The 14,637-nt window shown below is 38.4% G+C and overlaps 1 protein-coding gene across 1 annotated transcript in view; it reads left to right on the plus strand.

Moving 5' to 3' along the window:
• Positions 1–742: 742 nt before the first annotated feature.
• The window catches only part of LOC117331771 (DNA repair protein complementing XP-C cells-like), a 30,505-nt gene continuing 16,610 nt past the window's right edge, over positions 743–14,637 (plus strand). The window contains exons 1-8 of the mRNA XM_033890649.1: positions 743–821; positions 1,964–3,194; positions 4,624–4,714; positions 5,005–5,089; positions 6,546–6,755; positions 7,058–7,120; positions 8,907–8,990; positions 9,522–10,072. Coding sequence (XP_033746540.1) covers positions 2,918–3,194; positions 4,624–4,714; positions 5,005–5,089; positions 6,546–6,755; positions 7,058–7,120; positions 8,907–8,990; positions 9,522–10,072 — 1,361 coding nt within the window. The 5' untranslated portion in view covers positions 743–821; positions 1,964–2,917. The remainder of the gene's footprint in view (positions 822–1,963; positions 3,195–4,623; positions 4,715–5,004; positions 5,090–6,545; positions 6,756–7,057; positions 7,121–8,906; positions 8,991–9,521; positions 10,073–14,637) is intronic.

The raw sequence follows: 14,637 nt of genomic DNA on the forward strand, positions 1-14,637 counted from the left end.
CCTAATGAAATTATAAACAGAGTAAATATGAGTAAATTCCTACCTGAGAATTTCCAGTGGGATATGCAGCAAGAATAACTTCACACTTACAGTATTATATCCGAAGTTTCCATCGAAATATTTTCCGTGTCTTCGTATCATTTGTGCACCTGTCATAACGTGATAAAACTGCACTACTGCCCTAGAGTGTAGTGTAGACAATATGAATACATCCGAGGAGTTCCGAGTGCTAGTGTAGACGCGAGTAAAAATCGGACTGTTCACTTGTTATCAAAATGGCTGCACCCACGCATAACAAAAAATAAAATGTCTGCCCGTCCTTAGAAACGAATGTAGGAAATAATATTATTTTTCTTAATCGCAATTGAATGCTTTTTAACTTGCACTGTAAGCTTTCATATTTATTCACTGCCTCCGCTAGGATCCGAACCCGGAGCCTCTGGCTCACTAGTCTTACGCTCAACCGTTCGAGCTAAACAGAAGTATTCAATACCGCTGCCTAAATAGTTTCGTAACTGCTTACACCCCGTGAAGAAAAAGTCTCACTCTCTCTTATTTTAATCTCTAAACATCAATGTCTGTCACTGCTTTACTTACTCAACATAAAACTATATACCTATTAAACCAGTACGATTTTTTACTTTAATTTTCAATTAATGAAGTAGGTAGATATAGCTATGTCTGTTTTGCCAGTTTTATTATAATTTACGATACTTATCAAAACAAACGGTTTAGAGGTTACAATAGACTTTACGTAAACACTAACCATGTGGGTTTTGCGGGAAAATTGCGGTTGAAGGGGCATAAAAGATCTGGTGACTGTGAGTTAATCTTTCAGATATAAGTATGTGAAGGAAACGAAAATTGTTTCAATTAATTGTCTGGTAGCGCTTCTACACACCTTTTTGCATGTCTAATGGCAAATATTCTAAAAACCGGGTCCAAAATCAGGATCCAGAAGCGTACATCGTAGTGTACAGTACAGGCACTTGTTTGTTGTATAACCAGAATTGAAATCCAATAATATCCACGATTCAGCCAGAGTTAAATCCAGTATCAACAATAAATATTATATCGTTGATACTGGATTTTAAATCGGATTGTTAATTGCCATGGTGATGCAGATATATACAAGCCCATGTGCATATACCGGTATATGAATTAGAGGATGTAAGCGCTCTATATTATACTAACTGCATTAGAAGCAACTGAATTAGAGGATGTAAGCGCTCTATATTATACTAACTAACAAAAATAACAAATATTCCAAATATCTGGTTTGTAATACTAACTCACAGTGGCCTGCAAATATGCAACCAGTAAAATGTACAACAGTTTACATTTTAGTTGTTATACACTCAGCTTTTGATGAAGAGTACAAACATCTACATTAATTACAAGTACTGTATAACATACACAGATATGTAATTGTGGCATTTAATGTCGCAGGATATTGAAATGTCAGTATTAATTTATATGTGACCATGATGCAGACCGAATCACTGATAAAGACCCAAGAAAATGCCACTGCTTTTTCTCACTGGTTTGGGAAAGGGACTTTTTGTTTCATTTTGGGAAAAAAATTGGTGAATTGGGAAAGATCTTTTCAGGAGTAAACTGCAAATTTTGTGAATTTCACTTAAATATGAAATAATTTAAAGAAAAGCCCCGAATGCTCACAATATTCTGCGACATTTAACGTCACGATAATATATGTTCGTCGTTGATAATAGGCATGGACACTGTATAGCATTTCCAGTTTAGGATTTCAGTCTCCAAGTTCAGTAAAAATAGGTACATTTGTGGGTTTTTAGGGATACCAAATAAGGTGGTTACTTTATGAGCTGTAAGGGATGCTTAACATAACTACAAATGGGGGGGGGGGGGGGGAGGTGGGTGGCATCTGTAATTGTCACTGTTAACATCAGTACTTGTTAATTGTTATATTTCTACACACTTTCAGAAAAAAACCGACAACTTAGGCCAAACTGAGAAATGGCGCCTAAGAGGAAAGCATCTACTTTAAAGGAAGAAAAATTACAAGAAGTTACAGAAAATACCACAAATGTGAGAAGAAAACGCCAATGTAGAAGTAGACCCAAAAGTAAAATTACTAAACTAAAGGAAGAACAGACAGAAAATGCTGTCATAAGTGGAGGAAGTCCAAAATCACAAGATAAACCAAACAAAATTGCAGTTAACAATCCTTTGGATACTAAAGATAGTGGTTCGCAAGAGAAAAACTTTGGTAAACGTAACAAAAATGCATCAAAACAAGTTACCACTGAAAAATCAAAGCAGCCAATTCATACCAAAAAAAGGAAAGAAAAGCCTGTCAGTAAAAAAAATGACAATGTGAAATTACCATTAGAAGAACCTGAACCAATAAAGTGTGAAATTGGAGTAAATCAGACCAAGATATCTAATGAGGCAGAATCTAGGGAGACATTCAACAAATGTAAAGACAAAACTGTTCAAGTGTATTCTAATCCATTAGGGTGTTTTAGTAGAGAAACAAAAAACCTACAGAATACCTCAGGTTTTGACATTGACTTCATGAGCTCTTGCAGTAGTGAAGACGGCGACTGTGAAGAAGACAACAAAAAGGTGTCATCTTCCTCAATAAATGGTAAAAAATGTTCCATCAATGAGGGTGCAAACCTAATTAAGTATTCAGGAGAATCTGTGGAAAAGGAAAAAACTTTTATTCCAAATTCACCAAAAGTGTCGCATGTAACAGATGGTACAAGATTGTCTTCAGATGATGACTTCGAAACATCACAGATTACAACATCAGGTAGAAAAAGGAAGGCTTATTCAAAGATGAAAGGGAGGGTCAAGCAAGAAAAGGCAATTAAAATTATCAAACCAAAAATTGGAAAACGAGATTCATTGAAAACTAGCACGGGCAAAGGTAATGAAATCTATTCCAAATCTCGAAAATAATGAAAATGTTTTGGAAATGAAAAGGAAGGATGTGAAAACAAACATTGTCAAGACAGTGAACAGAAAAAATCCATTGAAGCATCTGGATGAATCTGATGTGGCGTCAATATTGATGTTGATGGAGGGGGAAAAAAATGCAGATAACTCTGATTCAGTTCCATCAGGGTCTGCTAACAGGTCAAGTCTATCAGATGAAGAGAGTTTAATGGAGAGCAGTGAAGATGAAGAAGGTTGGGAAGATGTCCAAGGTACTTATTTCTAATTAATTTACTACCTTGGTTACTATATGGTATCACACAAGCGGTGGCCGAGTGGTTCAGGTGTCCCAACACTTTATCTCTAGCCCTCCACCTCTGGGTTAACATTGCGAGTTCAAAACCCATGTAGATCAGTTACCAGTTACTGACCATAGGTCGGTGGTTTTTCTCCGGGTACTCTGGCTTTCCTCCACCCCCAAAACTAGGCACGTCCTTAATGACCCTGGCTGTTAATAGGACGTTTAGCTAAATAAACATCATCAGATGGTGGGCTATTCAAATCGCCCTGCGTCCGTAATCCTTCGCCTGTCTGTCCCTCCCTCCGTTAACAATTCTTGTTATCGCTATTTCTCAAAAAGTGCTGAAGGGATGTTTCTGAAATTTTATTTGTAGGTTCCCCTTGGTCCGTAGTTATCAGAAAACATCATGGCCGGCAGGCAGCCATCTTGGATTTTGACAATTGAAGTTTGTTATCGCTATTTCTCAGAACGTACTGAAAGGATCTTTCTCAAATTTCATATGTTGGTTCCCCTTGATCATAAGTTGTGCATATTGCATTTTGGAATTGATAAGAAAAAACATGGCCGACAGGCAGCCATCTTGGATTTTGACAATTGAAATATCATATGTAGGTTCCATTTGGTCCCTCTTATTGCATTTTGGGACCAATCTGAAAACAACATGGCCGACAGACAGTCATTTTTGCTAAATCTCAAATTTCATATATAGGTTTCCCTTGTTTGAAAAATACTGGAGGGATGTTTCTCAATTTACATAGATTATATAAGAGGAAAGGAAAAATAGAGAGAAGATCAATCTGACATGGAACCTAAAAGATCATTCAATGGTGGGCGCCATGATCCCCATGGGATCTCATGTTTAAGTATACATTTTACATAAGTATGTGTCAGATGTGTACACAAGTATTTAACCTTTTGATATAAAACCTTTACCATGAGTGCATAGTAATTGACGCCCTTGAATGATATCTATATGTAGTTCCAGCTCCTATTATTTCCTGTCCTACTTTGGGTATTGGGCTGTAGATCCTAATCAGTGTTTAGAAATGGAGATGTTTTCTCTCCCCTCTTGATCTCTTCCTAGGCCTATATCTCTTTGAGAAAAAAAAATAAATTAAAAAAATAACCTTGGGGGATTAAACCAAATTTCAACCCCAGTTGGAACCTTATAAACACATACACCACTGAAATATACGTGGTTGTATACTGATTTCTCATAGCAAAATTGTTCTGAATGACAGTTTCAAATTGCTTATATATATGGTGACTGTTTTATTAAATATTACCCATTATTTCTATAGATTACAGAAATATGATAACAATTTATTGATTTTACATTGTATGAATACATCGTTCTGTCTATGTACATTAAAAAGGTATGTATTTAATGTGTTTTGCAGATGACCCATCCCAGCGTTCCCCTAAGAAGAACCATCTTCCTGAAGGAGGTGTGGAAATCACAATAGATGCTCCTCAACTTTTCAAAAAGAGGTAAGTTTGTTGATAACCTGGATTTCTAGGCACCAAACCCATGTGAAATAAATAATGTTACAAGTCAGTTGTAGCTTTGAATAGTTATGATGCTTGTATCCGATGTATTGGATATGTACCAATGAAGGACTATGTGGGTGTACTTGTATCCGATGTATTTGATATGTACCAATGAAGGACTATGTGGGTGTCCTTTTCTATTAATTTTTATACAGCCTAGGTGTCTATGTAGCAGAAAGATTGGAACATAAGGAGATTGAGTTCTTATTTTGTAGTTTATTTTTGATCAGGAAAAAGAAACAGTTTGACTGGAAGCAATATGTACAGCGTCAAATCAACAGATTTCAGAAGGGAGTACGAGAGGATATTCATAAGGTATGAAGTAATGAAGGGTATTCATAGGGTAGGGGTTGATCCCAGGGCGATAGTCACAGGGTACATAACTCTGGCCACCCTTGATATAGTTCAGGCACAAGGCACTAGTCACAAGGTACATAACCCTGGCCATCCTGGATATGGTTCAGACACAAGGCACTAGTCACAAGGTACATAACTCTGGCCACCCTTGATATGGTTCAGGCACAAGGCACTAGTCACAAGGTACATAATTCTGGTCACCCTGGATATGGTTCAGGCACAAGGCACTAGTCACAAGGTACATAATTCTGGTCACCCAGGATATAGTTCAGGCACATTAGGCACTAGTCACAAGGTACATAATTCTGGTCACCCAGGATATGGTTCAGACACAAGGCACTAGTCACAAGGTACATAACTCTTGTCACCCTGGATATGGTTCAGACACAAGGCACTATTCACAAGGTACATAACTCTGGTCACCCAGGATATGGTTCAGGCACAAGGCACTAGTCACAAGGTACATAACTCTGGTCACCCAGGATATAGTTCAGACACAAGGCACTAGTAACAAGCTAGGTACATAACACTGGTCACCCTGGATATGGTTCAGACACAAGGCACATAACTCTGGTCACCGAGGATACAGTTCAGACACAAGGCACTAGTCACAAGGTACATAACTCTGGTCACCCTGGATATGGTTCAGGCACAAGGCACTAGTCATAAGGTACATAATATTGGTCACCCTGGATATGGTTCAGACACAAGGCACTAGTCACAAGGTACATAACTCTTGTCACCCTGGATATGGTTCAGACACAAGGCACTAGTCATAAGGTACATAACTCTAGTCATTTTGGATATAGGTCAGACACAAGGCACTAGTCACAAAAAAAAATTAAGGTACATAACTCTGGTCACCCTGGATATGGTTCAGACAAGATGTGTCATTCCTGATGATTTTAAAACTGACCAAATGAAGTTAAATATATAACACATAAGAGACTAATGATCAATCTGAAATCAGCTTTGTAAAATGTAAAAATAACATACTGCTTATACAAAAAGAATATTCAGTAATTCTAAATGATGAATTTGAAATGGTCGACTCAGATTTTCCTGTTTAAAGTCAAGTTGTTAGTTAATTACCTTCTTTATATAGTATGTATGGAAGTGGGATGTATCTGAAATGATTTTTTATGAATGAAAATCTGAAGTACCATAGACTTTATCCTATTTTTTTACAACTCTAAAAGTATTAAATTACTCTAAGATGAAATGTTTGTAAGTGCTTTCTGTAGTTTTTTGTTGAATTTTGCAAAAAAAAACACCAAACAGATGTTTTTACATCACAAACAGTTCACGTCTAACAATAAATTCTAATGGTTGAGCCAGATATACGTTTTCTCATGATATCCTAACTAGTAAATTACCTTGAGTCCCTGACCTCTGACTTTGACCTTATAATTAGGTTCATCTGATGTGCCTGCTGGTAAGAGGTATGTTCCTGAGCCAGCTGTGTAACTGCCCTGAGCTGACAGCCCAGGCAATCTCTATCACACCTAATGAGTTCAGCAATCGTCGTCCGGAGACCATCACCATGGCAGCACTCCATAGAATGGTCCAGTGGTTCAAGTCTGTGATCCCCATCTCAGAACGACAGTCTGAGACAGAACAAATGGTAAACATTAGGGTATTGATCATGTTCTCTGGAATCTGGTAAACCCATTGGTTCATGTATGTCACGTGATGGCTGTAGTTGGTTCCTGTCAAAATAACTGACATAATGTTATGTAATAGTAATACCATGCAAAAGTTCGTTCTCTGCAGCTGGCCAGCAACATCTGCATTTTAAATACTTCACAAATCCACAACTTCATATTGTGCCTAAATTTTAAAAAAACCTGTGTTACCATGGAAAAACATAAACCTTGGGTATTACTTTTTAGGCCTTATGTTAACATGATATGATTTGTGTTTTAGGCATGTATATTACAAAAGGACTTTGAAGAGAAGAAAGCAAACAATATACTGGAGTTTGTACTGGTGAGTAATAACATGAGTGTGTGAATTAAATGAGGCCAATGATGATAAATGCTGTACTCTATACAGATAGACTGGTGGTCATACTGTGGGAGTTAACCGTCTGTGTAATGGATAGACTGGCGGTCATACTGTGGGAGTTAAACGTCTGTAATGGATAGACTGGTGGTCATACTGTGGGAGTTAAACGTCTGTGTAATGGATAGACTGGTGGTCATACTGTGGGAGTTAACCGTCTGTGTAATGGATAGACTGGTGGTCATACTGTGGGAGTTAAACGTCTGTGTAATGGATAGACTGGTGGTCATACTGTGGGAGTTAACCGTCTGTGTGATGGATAGACTGGTGGTCATACTGTGGGAGTTAAACGTCTGTGTAATGGATAGACTGGTGGTCATACTGTGGGAGTTAACCGTCTGTGTAATGGATAGACTGGTGGTCATACTGTGGGAGTTAAACGTCTGTGTAATGGATAGACTGGTGGTCATACTGTGGGAGTTAAACGTCTGTGTGATGGATAGACTGGTGGTCATACTGTGGGAGTTAAACGTCTGTGTGATGGATAGACTGGTGGTCATACTGTGGGAGTTAAACGTCTGTGTAATGGATAGACTGGTGGTCATACTGTGGGAGTTAACCGTCTGTGTAATGGATAGACTGGTGGTCATACTGTGGGAGTTAAACGTCTGTGTAATGGATAGACTGGTGGTCATACTGTGGGAGTTAAACGTCTGTGTAATGGATAGACTGGTGGTCATACTGTGGGAGTTAACCGTCTGTGTAATGGATAGACTGGTGGTCATACTGTGGGAGTTAAACGTCTGTGTAATGGATAGACTGGCGGTCATACTGTGGGAGTTAAACGTCTGTGTAATGGATAGACTGGTGGTCATACTGTGGGAGTTGAACGTCTGTATAATGGATAGACTGGTGGTCATACTGTGGGAGTTAAACGTCTGTATAATGGATAGACTGGTGGTCATACTGTGGGAGTTAACCGTCTGTGTAATGGATAGACTGGTGGTCATACTGTGGGAGTTAAACGTCTGTATAATGGATAGACTGGTGGTCATACTGTGGGAGTTAAATGTCTGTGTAATGGATAGACTGGTGGTCATACTGTGGGAGTTAAACGTCTGTGTAATGGATAGACTGGTGGTCATACTGTGGGAGTTAAATGTCTGTGTAATGGATAGACTGGTGGTCATACTGTGGGAGTTAAACGTCTGTGTGATGGATAGACTGGTGGTCATACTGTGGGAGTTAAACGTCTGTGTAATGGATAGACTGGTGGTCATACTGTGGGAGTTAAACGTCTGTGTGATGGATAGACTGGTGGTCATACTGTGGGAGTTAAACGTCTGTGTGATGGATAGACTGGTGGTCATACTGTGGGAGTTAAACGTCTGTGTGATGGATAGACTGGCGGTCATACTGTGGGAGTTAAACTGTAAAACTATCAGTAGATAACCTGCATCAGCAGACTTTGGTAATTTATTTCAAAAGTGATTGTTAAAAATTGGATGACCTCAAAAAGATAGGTGAATAAGCCTTGAAAAACATGCATGATGAATATGAAAGTCAACCAATATTAGCTAAATAGAAATTGTAAACGTGAAGTGATTGTTTATTCAGTATGAAAATTTCAATTAGAATTTAGTTAGGGTCTTGCACCCTGTTATCATACATGGTCATCAATAACAAGATAGACTAAATCCTCTATTAGGATATTTCAGTTTAAATGTGTGAGAGTGTTACTATAACTAGCATTTACGATTTTCTCTTACAGTTATTTGTCATTTTGCTTCGAAGTCTTGGTCTGGATGTACGTCTAGTGATGTCTCTACAGCCAATATCTGCCAAACCACAGAAGGTATGAGATCTTAGTTATCAAATAATGTGTATGATATATAGGCTGATAAAACAAAGTAGTTAAAATATCAAATAATGTGTATGATATATAGGCTGATAAAATCAGGTAGCTAAAATATCAAATAATGTGTATGATATATAGGCTGATAAAACAAGGTAGTTAGAATATCAAATAATGTGTATGATATATAGGTTTGGCCACAGGATTTTGCACTGTCTCAGCCCCTTTTGACTGAATCTTAACATTGAATGATCAGGATGCCACCCCCATAACCATATCCTTTATTTGATGAACATGATAAGAAGGACACTTTTCATGCTGCAAGGAAGGATCCTTGGGTCTGGCCCTCCCTGCTACTGGCAATGGTCACTTAGTTCCTGGGTCATATATGTCCATAGCATTGAAATGGTTGATTTCCTAGCTCCATGGGTCATATATGTTCATAGCATTGAAATGATTGATATCCTTGTAACAGTAAGGATAACAAAGTTTGAAATAAAATTACTTTGTATGAATTTTATTATCTATCAGGATGATGCATCTTCGAAGATGAAGACGAAAAAATCGTCAACAAAAGGAAAAAATTCTGTGGCTTCTAAACCTTCAACACAATCTTCAAAGGCCAAACAGATAACAACACAGCTTGACAAAAAAAGTAATTCTCAAGCTAAAAAGGTAAAACAAAAGAAAATCGCAAAGTCATCAAAAAGCAAAACATCGAAATATTTCAGCAACTCCGAAATGAAAGTTGTGAAATTGACAGGTAAAAATAAAACTAGGAAAAAAAATACAGAGGAGCAGAAATGTGATTTAGACGATGTATCGAAAAAATACAAGGTGAAAAGTAGAAGTTTGAGATCGCGGGGTTCAAAGGTCAAACCATCTAGTTACAAACAAGGAAGTGATGAGGATGAGGAAGAAGAGGAGGAATCTGATGAAAGTTTTTTATCAGTTAGTGACTATGAGGTTTGTGATTCAGACAAGCAGGAGAGGAATAGGAAAAACAAAAGACAGAAATGTAGAAAAAGTAAAGTTTCAAGAGAAGTAAAGTCAGCAGAAGCTCCAAGCAGTGAGAATGAGAGGTAAGGACTTAGGTAGATAACTTACCTTTGTATAATGTTTCTTCTATTTAGATAATTGTTGAGGATGTTAGCCACTGTTGTTAATACCTTGAAGCCAATTGTAGTTTTCATAATTTGATAATTTTCTGAATGATCTACTTTTAGTATATTTACTATAGCATGGTACATGTAACAGACAGACAATAATTATATGATAAATATTTATCACATTGTCACCCTTGCTGTCCACTGAATTCATCTGTGTAATTTTATTATCTTACCGGTTACGAATAACCGAGAGCTAATGCTGTCACTCCGGCATCCGCGTCCGCGTCCCACCCCAAAACTTTAAAGTTTTTGGGATATGTTTTTGGAATTTTTTCGCATTTTACGATTTTGTGGACTTAACTTTTTTGGCACCAAAACCCACTTTAAAGTTTTTTGGGTCAGCTTTTGGAAAGTTTGTAAGTCCAAAAGTATACACCTCATGCCCTTCTAAATTGATTTATTCAGTTTTGGCAAAATCATGCAGAAAATTTTTTTTTGATTTTTTTTTTGGCATTATACCATTTAGTGGACTTACTTTTTTGGACACAAAAACCCATTTTAAAGATTTTGGGGGTTAGTTTTGGAAAGCTTGTAAGTCCACACCCTTCTTATTTGGTTTATACATCCATTAGAGGTTTAGGAACGATATTATGTGACATACAATTTCAAAATGACATGCTTATACATACATAAAAAATGAATGCATAGTGTGATTGCTGCCGCCGGTGAGCTTTCGCAATCATTGATTGCACTTGTTATTATTGCGCATATGTGTGTCACTAGGTAGTGTAATATACTCTTGGGCATTTTTAGCCCACCATCATCAGATGGTGGGCTATTCAAATCGCCCTGCGTCCGTGGTCCGTCGTCCGTCCGTCCGTCCGTCCCTCCGTCCGTCCGTCCCTCCGTCCGTCCGTAAACAATTCTTGTTATCGCTAATCCTCAGAAAGTACTGAAGAGATCTTTCTCAAACTTCATATGTAGGTTCCCCTTGGTGCCTAGTTATGCATATTGCATTTTGGGACCGATCAAAAAACAACATGGCCGACAGGCAGCCATCTTGGATTTTGACAATTGAAGTTTGTTATCGCTATTTCTGAGAAAGTACTGAAGGGATCTTTCTCAAATTTCATATGTAGGTTCCCCTTGGTGCCTAGTTATGCATATTGCATTTTGGGACCGATCGGAAAACAAGATGGCCGACAGGCAGCCATCTTGGATTTTGACCATTGAAGTTTGTTATCGCTATTTCTGAGAAAGTACAGAAGGGATCTTTCTCAAACTTCATATGTAGGTTCCCCTTGGTGCCTAGTTATGCATATTGCATTTTGGGACCGATCGGAAAACAAGATGGCCGACAGGCAGCCATCTTGGATTTTGACCATTGAAGTTTGTTATCGCTATTTCTGAGAAAGTACAGAAGGGATCTTTCTCAAATTTCATATGTAGGTTCCCCTTGGTGCCTAGTTATGCATATTGCATGTTGGGACCGATCGAAAAACAAGATGGCCGACAGGCAGCCATCTTGGATTTTGACCATTGAAGTTTGTTATCGCTATTTCTGAGAAAGTACTGAAGGGATCTTTCTCAAATTTCATATGTAGGTTCCTCTTGGTGCCTAGTTATGCATATTGCATTTTGGGACCGATCGGAAAACAACATGGCCGACAGGCAGCCATCTTGGATTTTGACCATTGAAGTTTGTTATCGCTATTTCTGAGAAAGTACTGAAGGGATCTTTCTCAAATTTCATATGTAGGTTCCCCTTGGTGCCTAGTTATGCATATTGCATGTTGGGACCGATCGAAAAACAAGATGGCCGACATGCAGCCATCTTGGATTTTGACCATTGAAGTTTGTTATCGCTATTTCTGAGAAAGTACTGAAGGGATCTTTCTCAAATTTAATATGTAGGTTCCTCTTGGTGCCTAGTTATGCATATTGCATTTTGGGACCGATCGAAAAACAACATGGCCGACAGGCAGCCATCTTGGATTTTGACCATTGAAGTTTGTTATCGCTATTTCTGAGAAAGTACAGAAGGGATCTTTCTCAAATTTCATATGTAGGTTCCCCTTGGTGCCTAATTATGCATATTGCATTTTGGGACCGATCGGAAAACAAGATGGCCGACAGGCAGCCATCTTGGATTTTGACCATTGAAGTTTGTTATCGCTATTTCTGAGAAAGTACAGAAGGGATCTTTCTCAAATTTCATATGTAGGTTCCCCTTGGTGCCTAATTATGCATATTGCATTTTGGGACCGATCGGAAAACAAGATGGCCGACAGGCAGCCATCTTGGATTTTGACCATTGAAGTTTGTTATCGCTATAATTCTGAGAAAGTACAGAAGGGATCTTCCTCAAATTTCATATGTAGGTTCCCCTTGGTGCCTAGTTATGCATATTGCATTTTGAGACCAATCAGAAAACAAGATGGCCGACAGGCAGCCATCTTTGATTTTGACAAATGAAGTTTGTTATCACTATTTCTGAGGAAGTACTGAAGGGATCATTCTCAAATTTCATATGTAGGTTCCCCTCAGTGCCTAGTTATGCATATTGCATTTTGAGACCAATCAGAAAACAACATGGCCGACAGGCAGCCATCTTGGATTTTGACAATTGAAGTTTGTTATTGCTATTTCTCAGAAAGTACTGAAGGAATCGTTCTCAAATTCCATATAAAGGTTCCCCTTGGTGCCTAAATCTTAAATTTCATATATAGGTTTCCCTTGTTTGAAAAGTACTAGAGGTTTCTTCTGAATTTACACAGACTAGTAAGACTTAGAAGAAGAGAAAAGTAGAGAAAAGATCAATCTGACATGGAACCTATGAAGAACATTCAATGGTGGGCGCCAAGATCCCTCTGGGATCTCTTGTTTATTGGTTGTGCCAATCAGAAATCGATGGTGATGTTATAATATGGACAATAATGTGACATCATGGTATGGCAAACAAGATTTTTGTCTTCATTTGAATAATTTCTCTACATTTTGAATTTAAAACCTGCCAAAATGAAGTTTTCTGAGTTATAGGATCTTCAATTTGTTTTTAGCCCACCATCATCGGATGGTGGGCTATTCAAATCGCCCTGCGTCCGTGGTCCGTCGTCCCTCCGTCCGTCCGTCCGTCCGTCAGTCCGTCCCTCCGTCCCTCCATCCGTAAACAATTCTTGTTATCACTATTTCTCAGAAAGTACTGAAGGGATCTTTCTCAAATTTCATATGTAGGTTCCCCTTGGTCCCTAGTTATGCATATTGCGTTTTGAGACCAATCGAAAAACAACATGGCCGACAGGCAGCCATCTTGGATTTTGACTGTTGAAGTTTGTTATCGCTATTTCTGAGAAAGTACTGGAGGGATCTTTCTCAAATTTCATATGAAGGTTCCCCTTGGTGCCTAGCTATGCATATTGCATTTTGAGACCAATCGGATAACAACATGGCCGACAGGCAGCCATCTTGGATTTTGACAATTGAAGTTTGTTATCGCTATTTCTGAGAAAGTACTGAAGGGATCTTTCTGAAATTTCATATGTAGGTTTCCCTTGGTGCCTAGTTATGCATATTGCGATTTGAGACTAATCGGAAAACAATATGGCCGACAGGCAGCCATCTTGGATTTCGACAGTTGAATTTTTTATCGCTATTTCTGAGAAAGTACTTAAGGGATCTTTCTCAAATTTCATATGAAGGTTCCCCTTGGTGCCTAGTTATGCATATTGCATTTTGAGACCAATCGGATAACAACATGGCCGACAGGCAGCCATCTTGGATTTTGACAATTGAAGTTTGTTATCGCTATTTCTGAGAAAGTACTGAAGGGATCTTTCTCAAATTTCATATGTAGGCTCCCCTTGGTGCCTAGTTATGCATATTGCGATTTGAGACTAATCGGAAAACAATATGGCCGACAGGCAGCCATCTTGGATTTTGACAATTGAAGTTTGTTATCGCTATTTCTGAGAAAGTACTGAAGGGATCTTTCTCAAATTTCATATGTAGGTTCCCCTTGGTCCCTAGTTATGCATATTGCGTTTTGAGACCAATTGAAAAACAACATGGCCGACAGGCAGCCATCTTGGATTTTGACTGTTGAAGTTTGTTATCGCTATTTCTGAGAAAGTACTGGAGGGATCTTTCTCAAATTTCATATGCAGGTTCCCCTTGGTGCCTAGTTATGCATATTGCATTTTGAGACCAATCGGATAACAACATGGCCGACAGGCAGCCATCTTGGATTTTGACAATTGAAGTTTGTTATCGCTATTTCTGAGAAAGTACTGAAGGGATCTTTCTCAAATTTCATATGTAGGCTCCCCTTGGTGCCTAGTTATGCATATTGCGATTTGAGACTAATCGGAAAACAATATGGCCGACAGGCAGCCATCTTGGATTTTGACAATTGAAGTTTGTTATCGCTATTTCTCAGAAAGTACTGAAGGGATCTTTCTCAAATTTCATATGTAGGCTCCCCTTGGTGCCTAGATATGCATATTGCGATTTGAGACCAATCGGATAACAACATGGCCGAC

This window comes from Pecten maximus, chromosome 7 (assembly GCF_902652985.1).
Source record: "Pecten maximus chromosome 7, xPecMax1.1, whole genome shotgun sequence".
Classification (NCBI taxonomy): Eukaryota; Metazoa; Mollusca; class Bivalvia; order Pectinida; family Pectinidae; genus Pecten; species Pecten maximus.